Raw genomic sequence first — 26887 nt, 5'->3', positions numbered from 1 at the left:
AAAAAGATATGAAAATAACAGGACACCACTAACCTGAACCTACAGTAGTGGGTAAAGTGACTTGGTAGGCCTGGGCAGAAAACAAGCTCAGAGGCAGTTCTGTCCCACCTGGTTCCCTGAAACCCTTATGGACTTCTGCTGTGTGCCTCAGGCAGTGTGGTCTTCTTGGATATGCACAAAGGGTGGATGCATGGAAGGGTGTCTGTGGAAGGGTGCCAGCAGTTTTTGGAGTGTGGCTGCTATGGTAACCCGGAAGAGATCACACCCCAGAGCCCAGGGCTGGTTAGATGGCACTGGTCACCTGGGGGCCACCATTCTTTCTCACTTATGGAGAAACATGGGCAGTTGGTGTCCTTCTCCCACCTGGTACGCCTCATCCTGCAGCTTCTGCTTCAGGTACTCCTCCATTTTCAGTTCATTCTCCAGCTGGCGGACAGAGTCGTTCTCGTAATTTTCATCATCTGCTCTGACATAAGGATCTCCATCTTCTGTAACCCTAAAGACAATTATTAATAAATAGCCTCCTGAGATGAACGACATTCAGACTCAACAAAACTTCCCTTTATTGTCATCTGTGAGGACTGTGGGATACTTTTAGCCTAACCACATGCTCCACTGGTTAGTATTTTCCAGGCAGTGGAGAACACTTCTGTTATTTCCCTCTCTCGTGAAGTACACTAAAGGGCATATTCTGCTCAAGGCATTCCCCTAAGGAAGTGAGTAACAAAAGTTCTCAGTAACTTCATACAAAGAGGCTGAACTAAAAATAACTAGAAAGATGCCTATTGCCTCTGAAAGGAAGGACCAGGTTGTAAAAATCAATCTGTTTATCAATTGAGTCGGCCAATGAAAAGCATTCTGTCTTTTCCATTTACACTCTTCTCTTTTTCCAGTGAGCCCAAACAGGTCCCTCAGTCTGGATATACAGCAAATAGGACTGCAGGGCATGTTTGGGAAAACAGCTGTCCCACAGCCTCCATGCTGCCTGAGTGTTCCAGGCTGGATATGAGACAGCTCACTCCTGAGAGGGTCCTAAGTTCCAGGCTTTATTTTTTACAGGGCTCACTACTTACTATGTAACCACGAAGCAGTCCTCACTTGCATTTATGTTTTGTTTTTTTTTTTTTTAACCCAAATAATTGAGAGGGAGAGGAAATACTGTGTGCTGCACATTGTTTTCAGAGGAAGGAGGATGAGATCAGGAAGGGGCATCAGGCAGGTACCCACATGTCACTGCGGATGGAGCCGGTGGCAGCAGCGCTGTGGATGTATCCCGGCTTCCGGGCATGGATCTGCGCCAGGAAAGCCTTCTCAGACGTCGGGGAGGGAACCAGGTCATCAAAATGAGTCCGGCCAAACTCAGAATCCACATTGCTCTCTGTCTCGCTGCCCACTTCTGTGAAGCAAAAATCCCATTTAACTTCCACAAAAGCACACTTGCCTATTTCTATAAGCATTTCTTTGCCTTTCCAACCGAGAATACCTCCTCCTCACAGTGAATAAAAGGGTATTATTCTACTTATATTGGCAAAGCTTATAGTTTTCTTCTTGTGGTGGGACCAAATACTGAAGCTTTTGCTTATCTCAGTTATTAGGTAGGATATTTCAATGGTAATAACACAGACTGCATTTTACAACAGGTCTTGTATGATCTATGCTAAATCTAATTTCTGAAGAGTGAAATTCCACTCCATGTGGAATCACAAAGTTTTCACTGTATCCAGCTGCATCTCTAAATCCGTGGCTTTGAGAACTGCTGAGTTACAGAAGCTTTATCTAGGGACTTTTTAAATAAAAGCACAAAAAACCTTTGAAGATATGTATCTTCCTACCTCCTGCTTTTTTTTATATAAATGTGTAATGTCACTGTGGTGACTATTCCCCCTCATTAGCCTCACTCACCAGAATTTAGTTCTTTTACCAAAGAAGACATGGTGTTGGTGATTGAATCTGCTGCCACCAGCAAATCATTTCTTAAGTTTCGTCTTGCACCTGAAGGAAGAGATGGACAAAGCACAGTGTTACCATGATTCACATGACATGTTTTAATGTTGAAAGCAGTTCTGACCCCGCTGAAAGCTGTCACTGTGATGATTCAGGGTATCAAAGTCCTTATGAGGGGCACGTGCAGAAGAGTTCTCTGCAGAATAGCCTCATTTACTTATGCTGCATGCAAAAGCAGAAGCTTGCCTTCATGCTTCATTTAATCACAATGCCAGATATGTGGAGATTATTCATTGCCATCAAGCTTGCATTTGTGTGGTGACACCAGCAGACCAGGCCTGGAAGATTAAATCCAGCGTGAACTCATTTACAGTGCCTATGGGGGAGGAGGGAAGAAATGAAGTGTTTTCTCTAAGTTCCCACAGCTCTGCTTAATGACACCATTATTGCCAGGTATTTGCCAGATAATTATGGTAAATATTGAAGAAACACACTTGACCTCATCCCTCATCAAGACTATATGGATTTCTCTTCTCTGCTTCCTCTCAGCCTTTCCTGTAGCTTAAGGACTTTCTTGTATATTCTGTAATTTACTGTCTCTCTCTCTCTTTCCCTGCCCCCCCCCTTGTTTTTTTTTTTTTAATAAAGGGAAGACTACTGCCTCTCTAAACAGCCCCAGGCTACTTTTAAACTCTTTCTAATAATGCATCTGAGAAGTGTTTCCCTGCTGAACCTGGCAATATTCCCTTAACCATCCATCATGAGAGATTCTTGTGAGCTGCATGGAATACTCCTTCCTTAGGAGGGGTCTGTGGGTAACGTGTGCTTAACTCCCTCAAATCCTGAACACAGATACTATTGTTGAATAGCTGAATAATCAATATATTGCACAGAATCCCTAGTCTTCCAAATGGAATTATTTACAGGAATTGCCTACTATAGATTTTTTAAAAAATGCTGAATGCAAACCAATACATTTAAGAAAGTTTCCCAAATCCTAAAGAGGTATTTTTAAATGTATCTATGAGCAAATAGTTCCTGGAATGTAAACACCAGTAGTAAAATTCTCCCTTATACACAAACAACCACTCCCTCTCTAAAGTCTTCCCAAATTTGTGCCCCTGAACTATTGCAAATGCTGTGAAAGAGAAACAGAAACAATGAAGAGAAAACATCCTTTAACCATGGCTTGTCTATGTATACATAGGCACATCTCTGTTGGTGCAGCAGAGAATGGAGCCATAAAATCTCAGCCCAACCCCCCTCACAAATCGTATGTCAAGATGTGACAGAATCGTGGCTTCAAGTTCTTTGGGTTTGACCTTCCCATCTAGAGCTTACAGTAAATAATGACACAAACCTAGGTATTTATCAAATGCAGCAGTTTTAAAATGTGATCACACAACTTCTTATATTGCTTTTGATCTTGAACAGAAGACATTTTTACTCTTAGAATGCATTTGCCTGAGGCACACTTAGCATTGTTTATGGTTATTTTATTGTGGCCACTACATTATTTATCTTACTCTTAACTCTAGAAGAAGCTGTCCCATAACAGCATAGGAGCTAGGGCTCCATAGTTTTGGCTGTCTTGATTTTTGTAGCAGAAAAAAGGGAAAACTTATTGCCTGTGTTTTCTTTTGCCACAGAAAATGAGATTAGCAGCAGCTCGCTATGTTGAGACCAGGAATTACGCCTAAGTTCAATACTTGAATTGACCAGCACTTTAGGAGAAAGTTCTTGATTGCATTACAGATTTAACCTTGTCCAAAAATACACACAAAAACACAATTCACAGGAAAATCAAGGGGAAGGGTGCATGAGAGGGATGGACTGGGTTCCTGGGAAGAAGCATACCTCCACTGTAGCAGAGAAATTTCTGAGCTTACATTTAAATTTATGTTTAATTTGTGCTAGGGAAAAAGGGAAAAAAACTTATTCAGATCATAGAATTGGAATTATGCAAGTATTTTAGAGATAGCAGATTAAGATAAGGAATATTTCTTCATTTAGATAACACAGACTACTCACTTTCTGCGTTATTCAACATAATAATTTAATTTGTGGCCTTAGAAATTCAAAACAGTTTAAAATTTATTCTTACTTGAAAAAAGAGCGGGAAGGCAATGACAGTTTTCTGGAAATGCAAAGAAAATTTCACCTAGACTTTCAGACTTGATTCCTGTCTTGTCTAACTGGACCCTTCTCAGGCCCAAAGCAAAAAGACAAGTGACAGACACAAGTTGCATCAAGGGATGCTCCAATCTGACAGGACAAGAAATTTACACAACATGGATGGGGAAAATGAGTGACAGGAGCCATCCAGAACTCAGCTGGTAAAGGTCCAGGTCTCACTTTGAAGCCCTCCTTCTTGGGGCAGAAGGACACAGTGACTTACAAAAGCCCTTTCCACCTGAACTATTTCTCTGATTATTTCATTTACTTCTAGCAAAGTCTTTATTTAAAACCAAACACAGTGAAAATGCCTGCTGAGGTCAATAGCAATTTTTCTGGTTAACAGAGCAGTGATAACTGTTTTTACCCTTTTGCATCAAATTCCTTCTTACCCCAAACTCTATTAATTGGTATCATTGTCCAGTTTCTGCTTACCTGCTTGCTTTGATGGCTGACAAAGTCAATTTTCAATGGCAAAATGCTGTTGTCAGAGATATTTTTCGTTTTGTTTTGTTTCGTTTTGTTTAGTTTCATTGCATGCAACTCAGAAGCTCAAGTACATTTAGTCAGTAACCACAAGAAATAATGATTCTTCAGTCTCCAGGTGCCTCAGACAAGCTGTTAATGAGACTTACTTTGTGCAAAGGCTTCCTGCACATCTCCTCCCACCCCGGTCAGAGAGTCCTGAGGTGCGTGGGTCGGGGTGGAGCAGGCAGAGGCAGACCTGATGGGCATGGGAATAGGTCGGCTGATGGTGTGGCTGGGTGAGGAACGTGGGGAGCCTGCCCCCTGCGTCTGCAAAACAATCAAGGGGTTAAACAGGGGCTTTGCAAGAGCCTGCCTGCTTCCTGGTCACTCATCCCTCAGCTTAAAGGCATTGTGCTGTTTGTAGATCAGTTGGGTAATGTTAATTTTGCTAGAAGAAATAAACCCAAGTCAGTTGTTAGTTGACAGCAAGGCTTCTATGTAGAGAAACAGTAAGTAGGAAAATATGAGTCAAGATCCGACTTCCTTTAAGCATGGGAAAATGTAAGGCAGCTAAATTAAAAAAAAATCCAAGTTAATAAAGACAGCACTGCAGACCTCTCTGCCCTCTCCCCTCTCACTCCCCCAGTTCACACGCACATCTGCTAAACTGTAACCCATTCTGGCTGTGAGAAGGGAAAACCTGCTGGCACCAGTGTGGCTTTCAGCCTGGGCAAGGGACTGGAGCAGCCCCTTTCAGCAGAGCCCTGCCCTCCGCCCCCCTGCAGGACAAGTTCATGGTACGTGCAACCTCTCACTCACATAAATTCTGACACTTGCAATAAGTAATACAAATTTCTGCTTTTCATTTGGAACTAGAGAACTATTTAATCCACTATTAAATTATCTGCTCTACAGGACATACATAGGCACTCCCAAAACACTGGAGGGATAGGGCAATATAAATTCCTGCTATGGATTCAGTTGCTGGAAGTGCAAATGTTTTAACACCAGCCATATAAATGTCATGCTGTTAGCATCTCACAGTTAGGATCACTTAGATGAAATTCAAGCAGACTTTACAAAATTGTAATTTTTACTAATGCAGCTAGGTGAGTGAATGAAGAGACACAGCACTCTTCCCATCCACTGTTTCAAAGTCCTGGGAATGTGTATCCATGAAAGAAAAAGCTAATGCTGGAGCCCACATCAAACTGCACATGGCTTTTGAAACCCAGTGTTTAGCAGATGCAAAGGATAGAAGCAGGTCGAGTGCTTTTAAAGGGGAACTTCAACACAAGCTCCTGGCCATTTTCAGTCAAAAGTGGTGGTTTTTCCCCTTATCTTGGCTTTATTTTAAAAATACAGAAGGATTTCTTAACTCTTCCCAAGGCATTTATTTTGACTCTGCTGCTGGTTGCCACTGCAGCTCTGATTATGTTCGGTGAATACGTTCATTGCAGGATGAATACAGCATTGCCCTTGAGATTTTTATAAATTCCTGGCCTGGACCATAAATAATGTATCAGAATACTAAACTATTTGTTCTTTTATCCTATCACCCCTTGCTAAGAGACATTATCAGCTGAAAGCCATCAAGGGCAAATTAGTTTTATGAAAAATAAGCACATTACTGATGGAAGAATGGAGGATTTAATACTTATAATTTCTTTAATGATTGGTCTTGGAACATTCAAATGATGGATGAAAGGCAAACCAAATATATAAAGGCCAGATGCTCTCCTGTTTCTAGAATCATCTATAACAGTTCCAGCAGAAATGGAGATACTTAGTCCTCCAGAGGAAGGCCCCAGGGCAACTTGGAGATGCTCCAGTGTCCTTGTTAGTCATAACCCCTGCACATCAGGCAGGGCATCCAGGATCTACAGCATTCTTCTTTCATGCCCTGACGGAGAACATTTCATCCTCACTGAAACACATTTGCAAAAGAATTTTTGGTTCTCAGATCTCTGAAAGACAAGTTCCCTTTTTTACTTGCCTTTCTCCTTAGCTCCCCCTTGCCTTTGATCTCTGTTCTGGGAATACCAACAACAGTGGGAACTTTCAGAGAAAGATCAGGAAAAAAATGGAAAAAAGTTGCTTCCTGTCAAGTCATATTCAGGAATGAACTTCAAAATAGGCATTATTTTTGCTAAAAATAACAGATGCCCACCAGTACTTCCAGGCTGGAATTTTCTCTTAAGAGATGTGAAAGCTGATGCACACCTAGTGCCTACCCTTTGTCTGCTCTGCAGCTATGACTGACTGACTTTGCATTTATGATAAGCAAACATAAAATGTTTGGGGAGCACTGGAGGAAAAAGCACTCAGAGCTCCTTGTCCAGGAAAAAAACTCCTCACTTTTTATATTATTTGGGCAGAACTGATGAACAGCAAGTTCAAATAGGAGGATATTAGGGAATGCCTGATTTCAGAGAGGTGAAAACTTAATGTATTTTACACATCTAGATCCATCTCAACCCAGGTTTGTGGGAATGAAGTGGTATTAGGATCGGATTCCTGCTTAGTGGTTATCACAAGAATTGTGATTTTCAAAGGCTGGACCTAATGGTCTGAAATCTGCTACGACAGCCACTCTTAACTTCTTGGTAAGGTCAGCAGAGAAGACAAGCACTGAATTTTCCCAATCCCTGACAGCTCTATCAGCTAAGGACTAAGCATGCTAAAAGAGGAGCTGCCCCAGCCACCGTGGGTATTTGGATGACTTCAGCTTTTGTGTTGTACTTGGCTGCAGCCATCAGTGTTGTCAGGCCTCCCAGGAAAATTTTCAGGTATTTTATTTAATTCACCACCCCTAGTCAAATTGCTACAGCTCTTAAGTAAACTCTTGCTAGACAGGAAAATTTTCCCAGTCTCAAGTGTCATGCATGCCTAGCATAAATGCTTGAAATGAAAACTGGCTTTACAGGAGTTTTAGCCCATTGCTCCCTCTGCTGGGACTGAACTGGGATGACATACGGGGAAATCACACAGCCTCATAAAACGACAGGGTTGTGAAGAACCCATTATCCTTTCTCAAGGAAGGGCAATGGAGAAATAGATAATTCATAAGCATTAGATGAATTGCCAGGCTGCTCATTCCAATTGAATTCCTCCAGAAATTAATTTAATCCTGTTTCTCTCAACAGATCATGAAATGGCATAGCATAATGGGAATCATTAAATGGAAATGGTGAGAGTAATTCTTTAGCATCATCACCTGGTATTCAGTGAGGCTATTACTCTTGGAAAAAAAAATCTCATAAAAATACCTCATAGCAGCCTAAAAATGTGCTTTCACTTACACTGTCCAGTGAACATTTTACATGGTAAGGTAACTCCTGTCACACTGGAAGTTTCTCTTTTGCAAACAGATCTTCAGAATCAAAAAAGACAGCCCTTACACATTTGTCAGATTGATTTTTTTTTTGTGTGTGTGTGTGCAACAAACTGATGCTCTACAAAAATTAACCATATGTTGGTTTTATGAAGGTGAGCACTACCGAGAAACTCTGCATGCTGTACCACAGACATAACACATCATGCTTATGACTCTACTTCTGCTGATGAAAGCAGGAGGAAATGCATATTGTTAAAATCAACGCTTTTAATGAATTCATAAATCAGACTTCTATCTGAAAAGTGCCTTTTTTTAAAGCCTAATATATTTCCAAGATCCATTACAATACTGAAAAGCTCCAAAACAAAACAACCTTCTAAAATTTACAATTACTAATGCAATTTTACTATTAAAAAAAAATCTAAATTAACTATTTAGATCTTCTAAAATTTACTATTGTTAATGCAAATACTTCCTCTTTTTGATCTAGGCTGCAGAAAACATTATTTCTCTGAAGACTCATGGGACTGCTAGCATCAGCGCAGACTTTTAAAGACGTGCACACTATGCCCTGACTTTTTCTGTATAAAATGGGCTTTCAAAATCATCGCCCTTGTCTAATTTAAGCTCAGTTACGTTTTTCTTGAAAGTACAAAATTTCTCATTACATTTTCAAAATGTTATCTATCTAATTTATATTCTAGGTTGAGGGGTGGTTTCTATACCTTACATGTTTTAATTTAGAGGAGTGAGAAAAAGATTTATTGTAGCCATGACTTACTTTCTAGAGTGCTAAGATGTTTTATTGTGAAAATTGCTCCAAGATACTAATGTGGGAAAGATCTGCGAAAGATTAATTTTGTCAAAAGAACACACACACACTTCTCAAGCAAAGGAAGTCAAATCACAGGAACACAATCAAATTTAGGAATTAGTAAGGCCTTCAAAGAGAAGGTAACTTGCTACCTGTTTCAATTCTTCTTCCTAAAGAAAAAGAGGATCAGCACATGAGCCAGGATTTAAGTGAAGAACAAAAAACAAAGCCAAATTTGGAGCACAGGGTTAAAGGTACAATCAAGATAATTGAAGATATGAGACCAGGTTAAGGTCTCACCTCTGCACACTTTGCAACACCAGAACAGTTCAAAGTGTGCAGAAAGCTGCTGTCATTTCCTACCCCAAAATTTTCTTCATCCAGGCAGTGACTAACAGCAGGCAGCTTTCATTGTTAGGTGTGGCACTGCAGCATTTCACGGGCAGAACAAAAAGTATCTGGCCTACTTCCAGGTCCTAAAAAACTGCTGGCTCTTCAGTGGGCTCTGCTGCTGAGGTGCCACCAGAGCTGAGGTGCATGGTAGCTGCAGTAGCCTGTGTCTGAGGAGAGGCAAGTTTGACACATAAGGTGTCAAACTCATCCTTTGATGCAAATCTAAGTGGATCCAGGTTGCATCTAAATGGAGGCATGCTGCTAAATGGGTTTCAGTGAAATTCCTTCTGCTCTTATCTGAGCCATACTTGACCCAAGTTGCACTAAATTTCTATGAACTCATTTGATCTGCCACAGACTCCTATGCTGCTCAGGGTGCTTTCTTCCAAATGTGAATTTGTGGCATCACCTGTCCTGAAGCACATCAGGTAAAATAGGGCTGCAAATAAAAACACACCTTCCATCTTACCCTAGTCGGTCTTTAAAAAGGAAAATGCTTTTTGCTATCTTCCTTCTTAACTGAGATCCTTTGTTTCATCTGTTTAACAAGGGCCTGCTTCTGCATCCGTGAAAATGAAACAAATGTTGTAGGGAAAGCATCTCTGAGGTGAGAGAGGTAGATATGGTTGCCAAATGACTCATCTGACAGAACCAGCAACTAAGTTAAAGAAGCTTTAACTTAAGCAAAGTTAAAGAACTAGCCTAGTGATTCTATACTGTCAGCTGCAGTGAATAACAGTGTACAGTGCTAAGGTTTTTTTCTTAACAGCTAATAGTTAACTTGTTTTACATGTCGGTTTCTTTTCTTTTTCTTAGTCCTCTTAGCATTAGGTGACTATGATGATGCAGTGCTGCTACAGAAATCCCTGAATCAAAAAACCAAGGCAAAGAATAAAAAGGGAGGGAAACACAGCCAAATTCTGTGGGTAGAAACAGGTTCTGCAGAATTCAGTGGTTACATATCCTTCCTCTCCTCTCTCGCTTCACTTTGTATTTTCCTTGGTAGGACCAGGTGGAGCTCCTTACCTTCAGCAGTTTCATGAGACCTTCTAACTGAACCATGAGCTCCCTCCGGCTTTCCTGGAGAGCAGACATCCTCTGTTCCAGCTCATCCTTCCGCTGTCTGAGAAACAAGCACATCTGATCAGAGCTTACCCCCCACAGCAGCAGCAGCTTTTAACTGCATCATTCTCCCAGACCTACTATGGGATACATGCTTACAGACCATAGGAAAGCAAACACACTGAATGAATTCAACACAGGGCTTAGAAATGTGACTATGTGAATGCTAGGGAGGTCCCTCTTATTGGGAGTCCTCGTGGGACTGAATAGTGATTAGGGAAAAGACACACACTGACACAGACCCTTCTTCAAAGAACAAATGAGGTTCAAACAAGTTTGAGTTATATTCCCTTGTGGAAATGCCTGGCATTTTAGCTTTGGAACTCTCTAGTCAATAACCTCACTAGCTATCAGGAAAAATTAAAGCCATGCCCTGAAGGACAGGAAATTACAGCAGGGGCACTGAACACAGTGAGATATGAGAGAAGCTAAGAATTCAGAAACTCAGACAAAAATGCACAGTGATCTGTTTTTATTTCTATTTTTTGTTTAAAGGAAGAAGACTATCCCATAGTAGAGATATAAGTGCTTGAAATCAGCTCTTTGCACTCGAAGCCCAGTGCTGGTTGCGTGACAGTGTGAGTACTGAGCCACTCAAGTGTGACAGTCTCTCTGTGCCCCTGTAAATCTGAACAGCTTTGATTCTGCACAGCTCCCCTGCACAGGATGAGGGAACAGCATTTACAAATGTTAAATCACTAAATTGTGGGAGGTCCCCACCTAAAATAAAAATAAAATTGTTGCCGCCTGGAAGCTATGATTTAATTAACATTACTATTGAAAAATATATATATTTTATGATCTACTGCATTGCAAGTAACATACAAGCAGTATGTTGTTAGCCTTATACTACCTACAAAATATGACAATTTAATCCTAAATGGAAAAGCACTGGAACCAACAAGTACATTTCCTGTATTTAGGGCAATATGAAACCCTGATTTTGAGCCTTCACTCTAAGTGAGCAACTACAGATATAGTCAACATTGATTTCTACAGGACTGCTCACATGTGTGATCTCTCACCTCTATAATAGGATCATATAGTAACACTGCCAGGTTGCATTTACTCTTCTGAAGGATTGATCTATTTCCTGCTACAAAATGCCTGTGTTGGCTTTTCTTTTCTGGACAAGTACTGGTTGGAAATGCTATGAACTGTACAAAGGGAATTTAAGAAACTGCTCACAAAAATAAAGTCCGTGTAATTCAAAGTGGTGGTTCCTAATACACAGCTCTGCTGGGTTTTAGATTAATCCCACAGGGAGAGAGGATCTAAGCAGTGTGCACTGTACAGACTACTCCTCTGAAGTTTTTCTCCAGAGCAAATTCTTGGAACTAAGGGGTTTTCCAACCTGTCCAGACAGTACTGTGAAGTGGTATTACAAGTGACATTACAAGTGGTAATGTGAAGAAATGCTGTGTCCAGGACCTCGTTTCAGTGAGTGCCATACTACAGCAGCTTGTGGAAGATGCTGGGACAGGTACCCACAAGATGATTTACAAATTGGAGGATTTCTTAATACAATGTGAACTAAAATTGCTCTACAACTCTAAGTGCTTCAAGCCTGAAAAATCAGCAAGCTAACAGACATAAATAAACAAGGGCTGCTACCCTGAGTCCTGCTGTTTTACACATAAGAACAGCCTCCTGTCATCTTACGTGTCTAGGAATTCGAGGTGGTGTCAAAATTCTCCAGTAAACTCAAAGTCAGACTTTTGCCTTTCAAATAGTGAACATCTCAGAAGGAATGCAAAGCTGTTCAGAGCCACAGATTAGAAATTAGTTTTTGGTTCTCACACTGTATATTAAATAAGGGAATGCATAGTTGAGGTATTCAGTATCACTGCCCTGAGGACAACACATATCAAAAAATTAAAGTAAGGGTATCATGCTTTCATATGTATATCAAAACTGAAAGGAGGGAGAAGTTACGTAGTCAGCCTGCTAACACTGTGCAATCATTCCTCTTTTTATAATTTAAGTATAATGAATTTTATTAGTCAACTACATAGAAAGCTCATATCCTAAACCTGCTGGAAATAGGCTTTTGGTTTGATGGACAAGAGCTACGTTATTGGTATATTTTACACTGTACATGTTTTCATGACAGTCAGTGTTATATGCCTCACACAATGTCACTTGCCTGTAGATCTCTAGAAGTAATTACGCATTAAAGTCACTCAGAAATGAAGAAGCTAACTTGTATTTAGATTGGAAAGTCAAAGTAATGATTTGTGAAGCAGAAAAACATTTTCATTTTTGTGTGGAAAACTCCACAATAAAACTATCAAGTATTTGTAAAGAAAAAACAATTCTTACAGTAATTTCCTTTGGACATGCATCAAACCACTAAAATATTAGTTGCGTGAGGAGCAGCTAAGTGGCAAGAAGTGTTCTTTAGTCAGGGGGCAGAGCAACCTAGCATTGTTTCTCTAGAAAGAAAGTGCTTACACTCTCTATTCATACAGATCATTTTGAATAGTTCTTATTGGATTCTCTGTCTGGCTCTTGTAATGTGAACTTCAGGATTTACAGGGAGCCTATGGGATCTGGGCCAATGACAATTGTACATCTTCAATGTGATATACATGGAAATTAGTAAATCCATGTAGAGTATCATAACTATCATGCAGTCACATCCATATTAATGTTTTTAGCTTGAGAAAACTGCAGAAAGGATCCTCTTCAGCAGGATCTTCAGCAGCTGCAAATGATGTTACTCTTCACCCTACACGTGACAAGGAGGATCATTCTGCAGCCTGGTTTTGCACCACAAAGAGAACTGACCTCTCCTTAGAGCTCAACACATGGGGGAAATTTCCAAAGGTTAACATCCCATCCTGGCTCTATTTTCATGTAGTTCTCTATTTTCTTCAGCATAAGCTAGAAATCTTTGTAAAGGCATTTGTTCTGAACATTTTTCCCCACATAATTAATGGCATTTGGACCAGGCTGTGGGGACCTGTTCCAAATGACCTAGGGGCCTAACTCTGCAAATACTAATACACATACTTAATTTAATGTAGAGGAGTAATATGTGAGATTTCTCATGCACACAGTTTAAAGCATAAGCTTAATTACTTCTAGGACAAGGGGCTGCACCAAAAGTGGATAAAAAATGCACATTGGCCGACTTACTTTAAAAAGCCTCCAAAACTATTAGCCAGGCTTATCTTTTATTTCCTCTTTTATTGAGAATGACTGGCTGGCCCCTGTCAATTTTTTACTGCTGTGGACTTACCTCAGGAGCCGGAGCTCTGCAAGGAGAGTGGGATTTTGTTGGGCCTTCTCTGGTGTGGGCTGAGATGCTTGCTCATGCTCAAGTCGCAGCCTCTGGATCTCCTGTAGGATTTCTCTTGGGGAGGAGAATAAGCAGAAGACCCTAAGTCAGTAATTTTCCACAAAAGCAGCTTCCTGGACATTACAAGAGGTGAAAAAGTATGATTGTATTTAGCTTTCAATCAGTGAAGATGTATATAAAATGAATTATTTGCAGCCAACCAAAGAAGCCCTCAGCAATGGGAGAGGGTTCTGGATATTTTCTAAATAAACTCATAAGATTTTCCATAAAGGGAAATCATCCTTCAAATCCCCCCCCCCCCCCCCCAAAAAAAAAACAAAAACAAACAAACCAACAGAGGTAGACATAAAATAGCTCTAAGCTTAACTGAACTGCTCCCTTTTAATTCTTCACCATGAACATTTTTCAGCACCTCATGAACCTGAAAAAAATGCAAGTAACCTTTCTGGACATTGTGGAGTATCAGAGAAAATATTTAGCCCTTAAAAAAACTTTTAATGGAAGCAGAGATATGAGAGCAGTTGACAATTCACAGAAAAGCACTTTAGCAAGACTTCTTACAACTGGCTTGTGAGCCCTGGAGTGCTGTAAAAAGGCTAATACAAAGCTTCACAGCAGAAGGTAGAAACTCTTGTGAATTTTGTCTCCTCTCCACAATGTGCTGGAAGCAGACGGTCAGGAGGCAGCCTCAAACTATGAAAGGCAAATCCAGACGAGCTGGTGGTGCTCATTATACGGTGACAGAAGGCAGTGCAGAGTTTGGAATAGGAAACCATCTGGTCTGGGCTAGCCTCTGTTTTATGGTCCGGCACTAAAAGCAGAGCTCTGCTGCCATTCTTTCATGGCATCGGGCAGTCTGGTACCCAGGGCCAGGTTCACTGCTGTTAACAAACAGGCATCACTCCTTTTTGGGGCTGGCTGGCCTATTTCTCCTGGACACTCCCAGTCTCAGTCATATCTGTACCTCCTGTCTCATTTGATCAGCAGCCTAACTTGCTGCTAATCTTCCTGCAAACCTCTCCCAGGCAGACTGTGTCCTGAAGAGCTTTAATCATCTTTTTCCCAAATAAAAGCAGGGGAGCATAACATTACAAGCATGACATCCTTTTATAATTTCATGTTATAGTGCTACTGAGAATCTGACTGAAAGTTAATCCAGTTTTGAAACAGGACAGGCATTTTTTTTAGAGCTCTTAGCAAACAGCAGCTGCAAACAGTAAAGCATCCATGATGATATCATGTCATTGGATAGTACACTTACGAAAACATGGGCTGGTTATGGATTTCAGAGCCTTTATCCTATTGTATGGACCTTTTTGTGCTCTGGTTTTTTTTGTAGGGGTAGGTGTATGCGCATGTATAAGCACATTGTGCAGGGGTAGGTGGTAAATATGCTAAGAAACAAACATATGTAATATATGGGATGGAGCAAAACCAGGTACTTAGTGGATCCTTACCGGTTTTTATTTTCAAGCTCTGCAATCAGCTGCCTTTGTTGCTTGTTTGCATCAATGGTGAAGGAGATATCTGATGCCCCTCTCTGCTGACTTGGCTGCTGTTGTAAAACAGAGAAGGCTGCATTGAAAGAGGAACAGCCAGCATGCACCCTGAGCTCAGCACAGATCTGTTCTGTGAAATCTGTTTACAGAAAGTGAAGTACCAAGCTTGCCTACACTAAAAAAAGAGCATTCATGTTGCGCTCACACCAGTATTGGAACCATTGCTAGCAAAAGCAGAGTAAGTGCTAGAGTAAATAAGACTCAGTGTTTACCATCCTGTCATTCATTGCTTTTCCATGCAGCTTCCTCTGAACCTATCATAAAAGGCAGTGACACTGCTGCAGGCAGTTGCTGTAATGTGGTTCTTGATATTGATGCTACAGACAAGAGGAGTACACTGAAGCAAAAACCAGTGTCTGCCTCCAGAAAGAACAGGATGAGTTTCCAGTGCAGAGATGCTTCGCTCTCTTGAAAGTAGTTTTACTTTCAGTTTGAAAGCAGTTCTCAGTTTTCAGTCCAGTTGTGTGGCCCATTTGGCCAAGTTTTCCTGTATGCTCTCATGATACTTCAGGAAACCTCTTTCCCCAGTCCTTCAGCTACAGCAAAATCTTTTTTTCCACCAATAAAATGTGATGAGAATTTGTCTCTCACCAAACTAGGCAGCGCTCACAACAGCTTCATTGGACTATGCTCTTTTTGCATGATCATCATTTATCAAGTACTGTTTTCCTTGTTCACACCCCTGTATTGCAGTATTGTAGCAATGACAACACGGGGCAGGACACCTAAAAGTTTCACAGCTATGTAAGATACCCATTTATTTCTAACTCCAACCTCAAAGAATCAAATATTTAAAAACACCCTGCTGAGTTACTGCTGTGATACGAGGGCTCCTCACCACAACAAGCCCTGTGAAGCGTAACTCTGAAGTGCTATTTTATGTGATGCCAGGCATCTCCCCTGTTAGGAGGTGGACCCACAAAAAGGATGAAGATACATCTCAATAGCCTAACAAACCTGACAAAGGTTAGGACTGTCTGTGGGGAAAGGACAGTATGCTTCCCCTGTAACCACATACTAATTTTTCTGCTATGGATACATTTTCCCACTAATACATCAACCACAGGGAAGCAGAACAGTGCATAAAGAACTGATACACACTGGTGGATGTCATCACTCATACAGGAGGAATCAGGATCTTTATCCTGAATGCCCACCATTACTAATATATTTAGTTCCTTAAAATCCAGAATGACCATCGGCAAAGCTTTAAAAATTTCCACAGCCCCTACTGGGTGTCGCTCTTTTGCCTGGAAAGATTTTTCTCAATAGAAACTTTCTCTTTTCCTTCTGTCTCTTTTGTTCAAAGAGCAAAGATGGATGTCAATGAGAAATTCAGTATTTTCCTTCAGATCAGCTCTGTTTATGCTGTTTTCCCCCACATCAAGGACACGTTATATGGAACTGATGCCAAATGATTTTAAACTAGAGACGTTATTAATGGGCAATCACCTTCCCATGAAGTATGACTGTCTTTCAGAAATAAGATGGTCACCTACAGGTTGCCTTAAATTTGAAACACTATGTCACATGTCTGGAAAGGATTGATTTGGGCTGGACTGGCTGAACAGGAGCACCCCTCTCTTCCCAGGCAGCTCCAGGTAGTGTGGAATCTCCGTGACAGCATCTGCAAGGGGCAGCAGATTTGCTCTTCACCTGGCATGAACGTGACTCAGTGTCTTTATACCCAATTTCACCCTTTCAATTGATCCCACAGTGTGAAAATCTCAGTGTGAAAATGTTTCTGGGCACTCCAGACCAGCTGCTTTTCACTTAAACATCATTCATGGTCCTTTGTTCTATCAAATGGTCTGAGATCACAAAAAAGTAGCAAGGCTGGCCTTTTATATACCATTTAAGATTTTATATACTTTGATTAGGTTCCTGCTTCATTCTCTCTTGCTCCTGAATGCAGTTAGTGAGGTTTTAGCCTGTCATCACCTTCTATCTTTGGATACAGAGAGCAGAATAATCATTGCTCTGAAATGAAAATGGGAGCCAGGGCTAATGCAGGGGGTCATTACAGTCATCTTGCTGAAGAACATTCTTTAATATCCCTAGTACTTAAGGCCCTAGTGGCTGTGATATTTGAGCTAGAGAGTAAAATGGATTCACCACCCCATTTTTCCAATGCAGTAAATCATTAACCTTTAACCAGAGCTAGTCCTGACAATATTTTACAGTCTTTTCTGAGTTCAAGATGTCAGACTCCCTTTGATGCAATTATTTAAATACCACTGCATTAGTATATAGATTATATGCATTAGTAACTGGATTCTTTGGATTAAATGGACTGCATAAAAGTGTTATTATTAAAGCGTAACAGCCTCTGATGAAAAGAATAGGGAAAACTAATCCATTAATCATTAGACTGTCAGATGTAATTTCCCTGATCTTGCCAAGCCCCTGGAACATGACAGAAGGAAAGTACCTTCCTTTAATTAAAACACTTACTGATGAAGAAGTTTCTGCTGCCAGCCTTGCTGCATACCTGGCGATCAACTTGTGTTCTTCATCCAGGCGACTTGCACTGTCAAGGACGCTGCTCAGGGGGAGGGGAAGATGGGAAGACAGATTTATACATGGCAAAAAATGCCTACTGCCTCAACCAGACACCACCTCACACCCCACATGGCAGAACAAAGGAGAAAACCATCACCAGATTAGGAAGGGCTGATGTTAACTGAGCAAAAGGGAGAAGGAAGAGGGCAATTTCCCAAGAAAGGCCAGCTCTAGGGACCTGGGCAGCACCTTCCCTTAGGGGGGAAAACAGCAGCAGTCTGCAACCCCCAGTAAAAGTCGTACAGGATGCAACTTGCACACTACTCTGCCCAAAAAGGGTCCAGACGTGGCTAGGACCATGAGTCAGCATTTATTTTGCACCTTGTGTTTGCCACACCACCTGGAAGACTGATTGCTTTTTGGATGGTGGATTAGCAGGAGCCTCGGTGTTTGTTGAGGAAAACTTTGGAAGCTTTGTTGTATTTGCACCACAGAACAGTGTTTAGGACAGTTTTGCAGGGCTCTTACCATGGTCTCGTGGATCACTGCTTGGAACCACTGATCTAGGACTTTATAATCAGGCTTTCTCTTTTATTCTTGGTTTCTTGCTATTTGGGAGCAAGACTTCACAGTGTCACATGACTGTCATCAACAAGTGTAAAAACTAAACAGTAAATATGCTGAATTCCTTTAAAACACCACACCTTATTATTTTTTTCTCTCCCAAGAGTATAAAATGCAAATATTTCTCTCAGGTTAACGCTTTTCTAGCTGTCCTTATTTTAAATGGAAGCTGTTATTTAGTCAAATGAGCAGAAAAAAGGTAATATAGCGATAACCTTCACTATTTCTCAACATTTAGAAGTTTGTAGACAACTGCCAAAACTAATAAACTAACAAAAACAGAGATCTGAAGAGGACTTAGTTGGCCCTGGATAATCCTGGGCTTTAGAATCCTATTCTGCATTACTTCTAGTATATACAAGAGAGAAAAAATGAAGTCCCTAAGAAGAGGTGAGAGGACTGTGGAATTGCCATGTGGGATACAAGGCTGCCTATGGACTATCCCAGACAGAGGCAAGTCTGGCCTCTTTTCTTATCCTTTGGCAACCGTATAATAGGTTTTGGCTGGCGGGAATCAGGAATAAATCTCCCTGCCCATAGGGTCTTCTGGGCATGCAACTGGTTGCTGGCAAATGAGCTTCAAAAAGAGTCTGGGCATGGGATTTTATTCTGATTTTTTCCCTGAAAATTGTACCTTGAACTTGAAAAGCCTTCCACATGTGCCAAAAGCTCTGCTTTTGAAGAACTGATATATTTAAAAGGAATATTTCTTTAAAACTTCTCATTGAGTTCATATCCCCGTGTCCCTCAGGGAACTACAGTGCACATGTGTTGTTTGGCCTGATTAAATCCACTGTGATTTGAAAGTTATGTTTGAAAGATGAGCAGTGGTTGATATTCACTGATCATTAAACTAAAGCTGGGTGTCATGTGGATTTGCTACAGCTTACTGATGCAAGAGAAAAGACAAACATCTTTTTCTCATTCTGATAATAACCTGTGAGACCACAAACATGAAGTTTAGAAAAACAGTAAAGCTCTGAAAAGTGAGACACAGAGAGGTTCTGTGTAAATAAAACTTGTGCTGCAGACTGCACGGAAGACTTCTCATGGTAGATTAACACTGACTTTCTGGTTTTGGTCAGATTATTTTGTTACATATACACCTTAATTTTATGCTTGCTGAGATTCTGGTGGGATAACTGATATACCTTTGGGAAAGACCAAAGCTAAAGGCATTTTTCTAAATTTATACAGTTCTGCTTCTTACACACCCATGCTTACTGTATTAATATATCATTCAGAGAAAGAAAGGGGTGAGCAACTCTTGCAGACACATAAAATTATGTAAACTGGATAATAAGGGTTACTTTTATGACAGTTTAATTAATTTTTAATTTTACCATAATGACTAAAACATTGCATCCTAACAGATGGTTGTGAAAACAGCAAGCATTCAGCATCAATTCTCCTTTTTATGGCAATGTGCAGCCATATCCATCTTGGAAAAATGGATTATGGTTGCGCTTGTTGGCATAACACAATCTGCACCAGAGTTCTGAGATGTGAGCTAACACCTAAGACAACTGCTTTACTGAATGAACCAAGCCACTGCAGCTTTTTGAGTCTTACTTGTATTTAATATCTTTGATATATATTTATGCGTGGGTGGATGTCATAAAGTAGATGCAGCAATGTGTCCAATTTGGTCCATGCATGCCGCAAATCACTAACCCCAAAGCTTTGAAAATTAAATTTCAATGTCTGAGATAAATTTATTTCTGGAATATACCTATTCTATGTGACCCTTAAGCACAGAAGTATGCATAGCAGCATTAGCCTCGACTGCCAAGAATTTTGTCTCAGAGTTCTCAGATTTACCATAATTCACTTTTGTTTTACTTCACCAACTTCATAGACAACCATACAGTGATATAGTAAGACAATCATACACAAAAGGCTTAAAATATTATGAATGTATGTGCAGAATTTGGGATCCCAGGGGAATGATTCAGGCATCCTTTTTCAGAGAAACTGGACATTTTGCATACAAGTATCCTACTGTTGTTCCTTCTTTTCTAAAATACACTGCTTCTCCACTAGTGACCATTTCTTTAAAGACCTTACAATTATTAGCAATAATTGGTCTGGTACCTATCACATTCAGATGCAGAGTGAATGTCCAATATTTGCACCTGTACAAGAGGACTTCTACAGTCTAAGGTAGCTCCATTAAAAAAAGGGATCTCAAAACTTCAGGCAAAGGATGAAAAACCTATGAGCAAAAGGAGTGACTCTGGAGGACCTTTGCTATTTCTCAGGCTTCAGATGTGTCAGACCAGCCTGTTCTGCAGCAGGCACCTGGCAAGAGCTGATGTGGATATTCCCTGATGGTTTTACAACTGTGCCACCACTGGTTAGGAAAGTCTCTTGTGGAATTTTTGCAAGAGAAGTATCAGTCCAGTCTTCATGACATGCTCTTATTCTACAAACCATTGCTAAAAAAATAATCTGCTACAGAAAATATGGACAAATTAAAGGGTCGGTTTCTAAGCCTAAGGGCTGTAAAAAAAAAAAAAGGCCTAACAGCAACACACCAAATGTATTCTGAGGACTGTATAACTGCTACACTTTCAAAATTGGCTTGGTTTTAAGACACTTTGAACCAAGATAAATCATCTGAGTCCTCCGCTACTGTTAATTTGCCACTTACTTTAGAATCACTAAGATTTTACCACCAAAATATTGTAACACCCAGCTATGTGGAAATAATCACAAAAATGAGCTCTGTTCAAGGGAGCTAAATGTCTACACATTTCCTCTGTAGCAACTGTTCTCTGAATGCTTTTCCTCTTTCAAAGGAAGATTAAACCAGCCTTCCCACCTAGAGCTGGTGGAATACCAACCCCCTTAATAACCATTTTTAAACATGTCCTAGAATAGAACGGCACTTTTATACAGAAATAGGATTCACACAGTATTATGCAGTATAACATAAAACCCCCAGAAAACAGCTCTCTATGGAACCAAAATAACCTCTCACTTTTAATTTATTTTTTCTGTACCTGAAAAGAAATATATGGAAATAATATTCAATGCTAGGCAAAGTCTCTAACTTACTAAAATGGAAACTATTTGCAGTTAGAAGCTCTTTTTAAGAATCAGGCACTAAAGATAAACTAAAGTAAGTATCAAATATTGGTTTTAAATACTAAAAAATGCAATGAAACTATTCAATACATCTGCCTAAGGGCTATATTTTCTACCCATACAGTTACTATAAATAATGAATTAATTCTTCCTCTTGTTTATTAATTTGCTCTGGAGTACTGGCTTCTTAAAAACCATTGAGTAGTTTATTAGCCTGTGGTAGAAGGAAAGGAAAACTTGTACTTGCAGTATCAAATAACTGCAGATGAAAAATAAAGATAGCAGCGAAAATTAATTCAATGAATTAAAAATACCCCCAAAAGCCCAAAATAAAAATACTAGCTGCACCTAAAACAGAAACAAAGTTATACTGGGATATATTAGACTGATCTTTAGCTATAAATTAGCCTGATTCAGTCTCTAAAAACCCCCAAATCTTGTTTTGTTTTGAAATGTTAGTATACAGCTCTTCAGATAATTTTAAGTATTATGCTCACAAAGTATCTCTGCAGGTTTTTCTTGCAGATAAAGGTCCAGCAGCAATCATTCTTCTTTTCAGCTTTGGCTGCCAGAAGCACTTGAATTATCTGATGTCTGGGCAGGTACAGGCAATATTTTGCAGGCAGATTGAACAGCAGAGCTGGCCAGCTGCAGCCTCCCCTGAATCAGAAGCTACCTCATTTTGGTTAACTGCATGGTTTATTCAGGCTACCAAATCTCCTTAGGATGCAGGGTGAAATAACTTGAACTCAGCACCATCCTGACACAAGTGTGTGGGGTTTTGAGCAAACTGCATCCAGCCACTTTGGAGCATGGGCAGGAGGAGGCTAGCTTGGCCTCAGGATGCTACCCCAGGCTATGAGATGCAGCACCTGAGCTTCCTGCAGAGGTCTCACCTCTGGAAACTGGCTTCACACAGGAGCTTTAGGATGGCAAGACTTTGTTCTTATTTTTACCAAAATGTAAACATTCTCTTTGTCTACTAGCAGTCTCAGTCCAACAAAGCAGAAAATAGCAATGCAGTATGGTCTGATGCTTGACTAAGACTACTGTCCCTCCAGGTTATATTTCTGTCAAAATGTAATTATACAAATAACAGAGATTGTTTCTCAGTCAGGATGCTGTGACTGCAGTGATTTAATGTCAGTAATCTGATGTTATGTACCATGCTTTGCATCAGTTGTTTTAACAATTAAGGTAATTATCAGTCACTCCCCCATTCATTTCTCAAAACCAAATAAATGCTGAATATCACGGCATATGATTTGTATATGCATATTTGGAAACAAAGGTGCTATGACTTGGTGAGGTTGGCTCAAAGCCTTGAGGGCACAGGTTGGAATATAAAGAATAAAATTTGGAGGATGAAAACAGTACAGATGAGGTGAGGCACCCACAAAGAGGTCTCGGGAGGAACTGGTAGCCCTCACTGAAGCTAAATGAATCCTAGACATGGCATCCAAAATGCCATGCCTGGCAAACCAGCCTAGCACCAAGAATTACCCTATACCATGTCCATTCTTCACTTCCTTCCTGAACAGGCGTATCAAGTAAGTCACTCACGGTAGCCAGGACCACATTTCCTTCTCCCTGTCACACCAGAGCAGGTGGCAGCATATTCCTATCCTCAGTCATGGGTGGGCAATGACTGGTCACCCACATGCCCCCAAGAGGCTGCTTTCACAGCCACAGGGTCAATATTCCTCAGTAAGCCTGATTTCTGGAAGTGCTTCTTCAGCAATGAAATTGCCCTTGAAAATGTTTTTCTTTAGGATAAATGGCTTTCATTTTCCTCACTAAAACCTAGTTTGCCTTTTTAAGCCTCCACCACTGGCACATTTCAGTGGGCTAGAGAGTAAAGAAGCAGATCCAGGACAATGGAGGCAGACTTTTTTATGCACTGGGCATGACAAATTACTCCCATTTTCAACAGGAGCTACATGCAGAAGTGATTTTTTTTTAAGATTGCAGAGAACCACTGCATTCACTCTGCTAAATGAAGCTGCTTGGTGCCTCCTACATACAGCAGTAAATGGAGACTTCCTTCTAACCCAGGCAATATTCTGCAGTGGCAGCACAGGAAATTGAAGGGTTTGCTATGAGCAAAATAAACCTCCTGAGCATCGTTTTAGTAGGAACAATACAGTTTTCTTCTCAGCACCACATTTTCTAGGGCCATATTCTGCTCACCACCCTGCTGGCACAGGGCTGCAAAGTCTATGGAATTCTGTTGCACTTGGAGAGGTGAGGCAGTGTTTCCCTTCCCTGGCATGGCAGGCTGCAATGCTAGCATCTCAAATGCTGGGACAGCTGATGGGTTTAGGAGACAAAGCTCTATAACCACTCCAGCAGAAACAATGAATTATGTTCAAGATACCCATTTAAAACCCCTGAGTCTAAATGAGAGAAGGGAAAATTTGTATACAAGTTTCAAACAATGCAGAAATCAGACAGATTTAAAAGCAATGCCTAACATGTGAAAATAAAAATGAATTTCTCTCAGTAGGTTAGTAAGAAAATTATTGTAACGATTTAATTATTTATATATTATTACAGTTTTTAACTTTCAAGGAAGGTGAAGCTAAACATCAATACCTTGAAAACACGGGCTTGTTTAATCAGTATGTGAAGATTTCTGTACCACCATGAAGTCCTGTATTGCCTAGAGCTCAGTATCCCAAACAATTTGCATAGCCATCCTTAACTAAGCAATTATTTGCAATACTTGGCAATACCTTGCAAGCCTCAGTAAAGAGAACAGCAGCCAGAGCCACAATCCAGCAACTTTGGCAGGACATACCCCATATTCAAACACATTCACGTCGAGTCAGTGCTCATGAAATGCTGCTCCAGCTCCTGGCCAGGAGGGAACAGAGAAAGCATTTGGCTGAGCAAGGTCCCTTTCTTGGGTGCCCCAAAGTTGCCAAACCTGCACTAACCGTGCGGGGTTGCTCTGTAGCATGTTGACATACACCCCGATGAGCACATGTTCATCAGCCAGCCTGTCTGCAACATCGAGGCTGTACTGTAACCTGAAACCGGGCCGGGGGACAGGGTGTGATCCAGACAGACACAGAGATACACAGAGAGAGCAGCAGCAATAAGATTGTCAGATGGCAATCTAGGAATGAATACTTCAGCGTTCTTAGAAAAAAAAATAAATCAAAACACACCAAGTGCAGAAATTATTTTGTTATTATTGTAACTTACATGTTTAGTGTTTAGTGATTTAGGATTGTAGCATCCCACTTGATGACAGAGCCAGCCTCAGAAAACAGTGAGATGCCAGATCAGGCCTGGGACTGAAGCTCTGGAGCTGTACAGCAGCATTCATTACAAAATACAGCACGTAGAGGGGTCAGCATTATTTGTTTTAATATACTATATATTGCACACAAACATTAATATAGATATGCAACATACATGACTAACACTGAATTCACCAGCTGAATTTACTTGGAAGTGTCTGATCAAGACCTTATGCATCCAGAAGTACATAAAAACATTTAAAAGTGCCTTACTTAGCTCACTGGTTAATTGATTATGACAATATTCTCAGGAAAGATGTATACAGAATACATTACAAGTGGGAGGGACAGAGGCAAATGTTTTGGTTTAGCTGTGTTAGTGCATGTTAAGAACATACTCTCTGTTTAACTTACCCTTTGCCTTTCAAGAAAGCTGGAGCAGCCCTAGCCAGAAGTTTGCTCTGCTCTACTTCAGTATTCTTGGAAGGAGAGCTAGTTAATAAGACAGGAAAACTAAGAAGAGGGTAAACAGTCATGTCTGAAATTCATTATAGAATGGAATTTGGAGAAGCTCATTTGAGTGCCCTGCACTGAATAAAAATAATAAAAGCTTTAAAGGAATTCTAGAAAACTTCAGGAAATGCAAAATCATGAATTACAAGTTTTCCCTCCTGTTTTCCAAAAGCAAACTATTAAAGCCTCCACTACAGAAATGACAAAGCACAAACAATTTATGCTTCTCTCACAAATGGAGAGATGAAGGCTCGTGTATTTTCCAAATGGAGTCCAAGATAAACACAATCTCAAATGCTGCTTTCAAGCTGGGAAAGCTTTACCGTAACAGCTAAATTGCTTTTCTCCACATTAAGATGGTTTCAATAATCTATGGAAAGGCATTTATTTGGGTGCAGTGATGGGATAAAGCAGTTTAATTTTCAGAAGTACTGCTCTTCTGTTGATTTAAAATAATGTATAGTTCACCAAACACACTTTTCCCCCCGAATTACAGCATTTAATGGATTGCAGTAACTGCATCTTTCCCAACACTTAAATATCCATGTTAACAAGCTACCACTAGCTAAAAATGGGAAATGTTGGAAATGTTCTTTTTTTTCCCATGCTGCAGATTTTTTTGGTTTAAGAAACAACAAAGCAAAACAAAATTATATTTTACTTTCTTATTTTTAAAATTTATTCACTATTATTTGGTTTGGCACCTCATGGGTGTGTGAGCATGGATGCATCTGTGCATCCAGGGGTGTATGGGTCTGTGTGTGAACTCAGGCAGATAATGTTGCACAAATGTGGTGCATGGTAATCTTCAAAACATTTAATAATTGAAGGAATTCAGTGAGGCAAGATGTGCGTAATTCCCCTCCTTTTGGGAGGGTAAGGTTGGCAGTTGGGGTTCTGAAGAGGACGGGACCAAAGGTTGTCCTGACAACTCAAGCCTATTGATTTATAATAAATTTGTAAGATAGCTGAATGAAATGCTGTACTGCACAGCAAGACAAAGTGCTTGTTTCACATTTCTCTGCCCATCAGCATGCTACATATGTGTATTGCACTTCCACTGGGGCAATATCCATGCAGATAAACATGCACCATGCCATCTAGAAGGATACATTTTCCACATGTTTTCTTCGCAGTTACAGAAGGAAAATGCACTCACAGGGTACAAGGCGTGCCATTTCAGCCAAAAATGCACCTTTCAGTTCTAAAAGTGCAGATAAATATGTTGCCACAGTGGGAGACTGAAGACCTCAGGGCAGATTTTGTGCTATGCTTTGTAACAGTGCGCCCTCCACCCACCACAAGTTCTTGTCTCCTACTCTCCAGAAGACACACAGTTAGTGTGGAGAGACAGGCAAACAAAGATTACTCACTGAGCAAATGATACCATGTCTATCCACACCCCATTCCTTCTCAGTTCATTAAGCAAACTTTATCTTCCAACCTTTTCTCACGAGTTACATTTTCTCTCTTTTTCTGATGTTTGGGTGTCTCCTCTGGACTCCAGATATGTTGGTTAGCAGATCTACCCTTGTGCTGTTGCCCTAAACTGCATACAAACCTCTAGGCAGATGTCTCCTCCTCTGGGGAATGAGTTTTAATGGCTTTCCAGATGATGTTCCAGGGTCAAATGCAATCTAACAATTGTATTGCTGACTTCAATTAGTTTGTGGTTCACTGCAACTGCTAGGTCCTCTGTTAAAATATTTCTATCCATCCAGTTATGCTCCCATCTTTTATTTGACTATTTGCTTGCTTGCTACAGCGCTTTTCATTTATAATTACTAACTCTCC

At 40.5% G+C, this 26887-nt stretch overlaps 1 protein-coding gene across 8 annotated transcripts in view; it reads right to left on the bottom strand.

The window, feature by feature from the left end:
* DTNA (dystrobrevin alpha) overlaps positions 1-26887 on the bottom strand; it is a 94282-nt gene that overhangs the window by 9051 nt on the left and 58344 nt on the right. Inside the window, exons 12-22 of one of the 8 annotated variants that reach the window (XM_062501459.1) lie at positions 24995-25072; positions 24272-24364; positions 17565-17658; positions 15015-15109; positions 13498-13611; positions 10158-10254; positions 8888-8908; positions 4755-4914; positions 1903-1992; positions 1228-1396; positions 364-496 (exon numbers count right to left, since the gene is read on the bottom strand). In XM_062501459.1, coding sequence (XP_062357443.1) covers positions 364-496; positions 1228-1396; positions 1903-1992; positions 4755-4914; positions 8888-8908; positions 10158-10254; positions 13498-13611; positions 15015-15109; positions 17565-17658; positions 24272-24364; positions 24995-25072 — 1144 coding nt within the window. Of the gene's footprint in view, positions 1-363; positions 497-1227; positions 1397-1902; positions 1993-2489; positions 2500-4750; positions 4915-8887; positions 8909-10157; positions 10255-13497; positions 13612-15014; positions 15113-17564; positions 17659-24271; positions 24365-24994; positions 25073-26887 lie in introns of those variants that run through there. The other 7 variants (XM_062501468.1, XM_062501485.1, XM_062501476.1 and 4 more) reach the window with 7 other exon arrangements.

This window comes from Cinclus cinclus, chromosome 1, assembly GCF_963662255.1.
Source record: "Cinclus cinclus chromosome 1, bCinCin1.1, whole genome shotgun sequence".
Classification (NCBI taxonomy): domain Eukaryota; kingdom Metazoa; phylum Chordata; class Aves; order Passeriformes; family Cinclidae; genus Cinclus; species Cinclus cinclus.
The sequence above is the reverse complement of the archived record's forward strand: the minus strand, read 5'-3'. Positions and strand labels throughout refer to the sequence as shown.